The sequence below is a fragment of the Penaeus monodon genome, chromosome 1 (assembly GCF_015228065.2).
Source record: "Penaeus monodon isolate SGIC_2016 chromosome 1, NSTDA_Pmon_1, whole genome shotgun sequence".
NCBI lineage: Eukaryota > Metazoa > Arthropoda > Malacostraca > Decapoda > Penaeidae > Penaeus > Penaeus monodon.
The window spans coordinates 19,018,691-19,020,304 of NC_051386.1; the positions used below are offsets into that span (position 1 = coordinate 19,018,691).

Genomic DNA, 1,614 nt, shown 5'->3' on the forward strand with positions numbered 1-1,614 from the left:
TCAACTCTTTTTCACACTTTTTCACCTCATTTTTTTCTTAGCTAATGCATGTCACTTCAATAATTCATAATTTACTCTTACTAAATTAAACCTTATCTGTCGACAGAAATGGTGACCGAACGTGATCCTATCTTTTAAATATATTTATCATAGGAATGGACATCCTGCCTTACCATTCCATCACACATCCTGCTCTTGTTCGCCATCTTCCTCCTCCTCAATGGTGATGACCCGATTTACGCTGAGGTCATGAAGGTCAGAGGTCGCGAAGAGGAAGAAGAGGACGACGCCACGCCCCTCTGGCTCCTGGACGAAAAACAAGAGGAGGAAGTGGAAAGAGAGAAAGGAGGAACGGAGAATGACGGAGCGAACGACGTGCATCCCCTGTGGTTTAATAAACAGGAAATCTAAAAATAAATCACTAGATTATAATTATATATCATGTGTCTGGATATTAGAGATGCTTATGATGCCGTTTGTACACACACACACACACACACACACACACACACACACACACACACATATATATATATATATATATATATATATATATATATATATATATATATATAATTATATATATAATATATATATATATATATATATATATATATATATATATATATATATATATATATATGTGTGTGTGTGTGTGTGTGTGTGTGTGTGTGTGTGTGTGTGTGTGTGTGTGTGTGTGTGTGTGTGTGTGTGTGTGTGTGTGTCTGTGTGTGCGTGCATCTGTGCATGTATGTGTATGTACACACACACACACACACACACACACACACATATATATATATATATATATATATATATATATATATATATATATATATATATACATGTTTGTTTGTATACCTTGTGATATATTACGAATTTCAATCTGACGATCCTGTTTCCATTAAACGAGTCTGCAGATTTTATAACCGATACATGCCCAACATGATGTAGACAGTTGGTGTGTATTAATTATATATATATATATATATATATATATATATATATATATATATATGTATGTATGTATGTATGTATGTATGTATGTATGCATATACACCCTGCTGGAGGGGCTTATCAGTGGCATCCCGGCTAAACTACTCCCTCCCGCCACCAAGATACACCTCAGCCAGTAGCTGGAGGGTAACTCGGCTGTCTACCTCTCAATCAAAAACCATGACTGCACAAACTGAGGCGAAGGAGCTGTAGTGGACGTGATGTACCCCCACTAGTCACGGGAGCTTGAACTACGTCAGTTCCACCCTCTTGACAGCAGCAGCACTTGGCTCAGCACCATCTGTGTGGATCTCATCCCTGGAACATTCTTTTTATTGTACCTTTATCTTCTATTTTTTACGGTCTCTATTATTATATTTCAATTTATTTTAAATGTTGAATAAGTTTCGCTTTTATTTGTACTTATTTTATTTAAAAACTTTCTTACGACAAGACCGAGGCTATGTAAACAAAGGTCTTGCCGCCGAACTCCCTCTTGGGTTGTTGTGCTCGTCTGGCGAGCAGTGGTTCGCGGAGCTCCCGGCCTCATTGGACGCCTCCTCGGTGTTTTGTTGAGTCTACGAAAGAGAGAGAGATACGTATATTTTCATTGTTTAC

General features: G+C 37.4%; 1 protein-coding gene across 2 annotated transcripts in view; it reads left to right on the forward strand.

Annotated features, from left to right (window-relative positions):
• Positions 1 to 495, forward strand: part of LOC119598305 — an 11,541-nt gene extending 11,046 nt beyond the window's left edge. For both annotated transcript variants that reach the window (XM_037947996.1, XM_037948051.1), the window contains exon 9: positions 154 to 495. In XM_037947996.1, the coding sequence (XP_037803924.1) occupies positions 154 to 411 (258 nt within the window). In that variant the 3' untranslated portion in view covers positions 412 to 495. The remainder of the gene's footprint in view (positions 1 to 153) is intronic.
• The last annotated feature ends 1,119 nt before the right edge of the window (positions 496 to 1,614 follow it).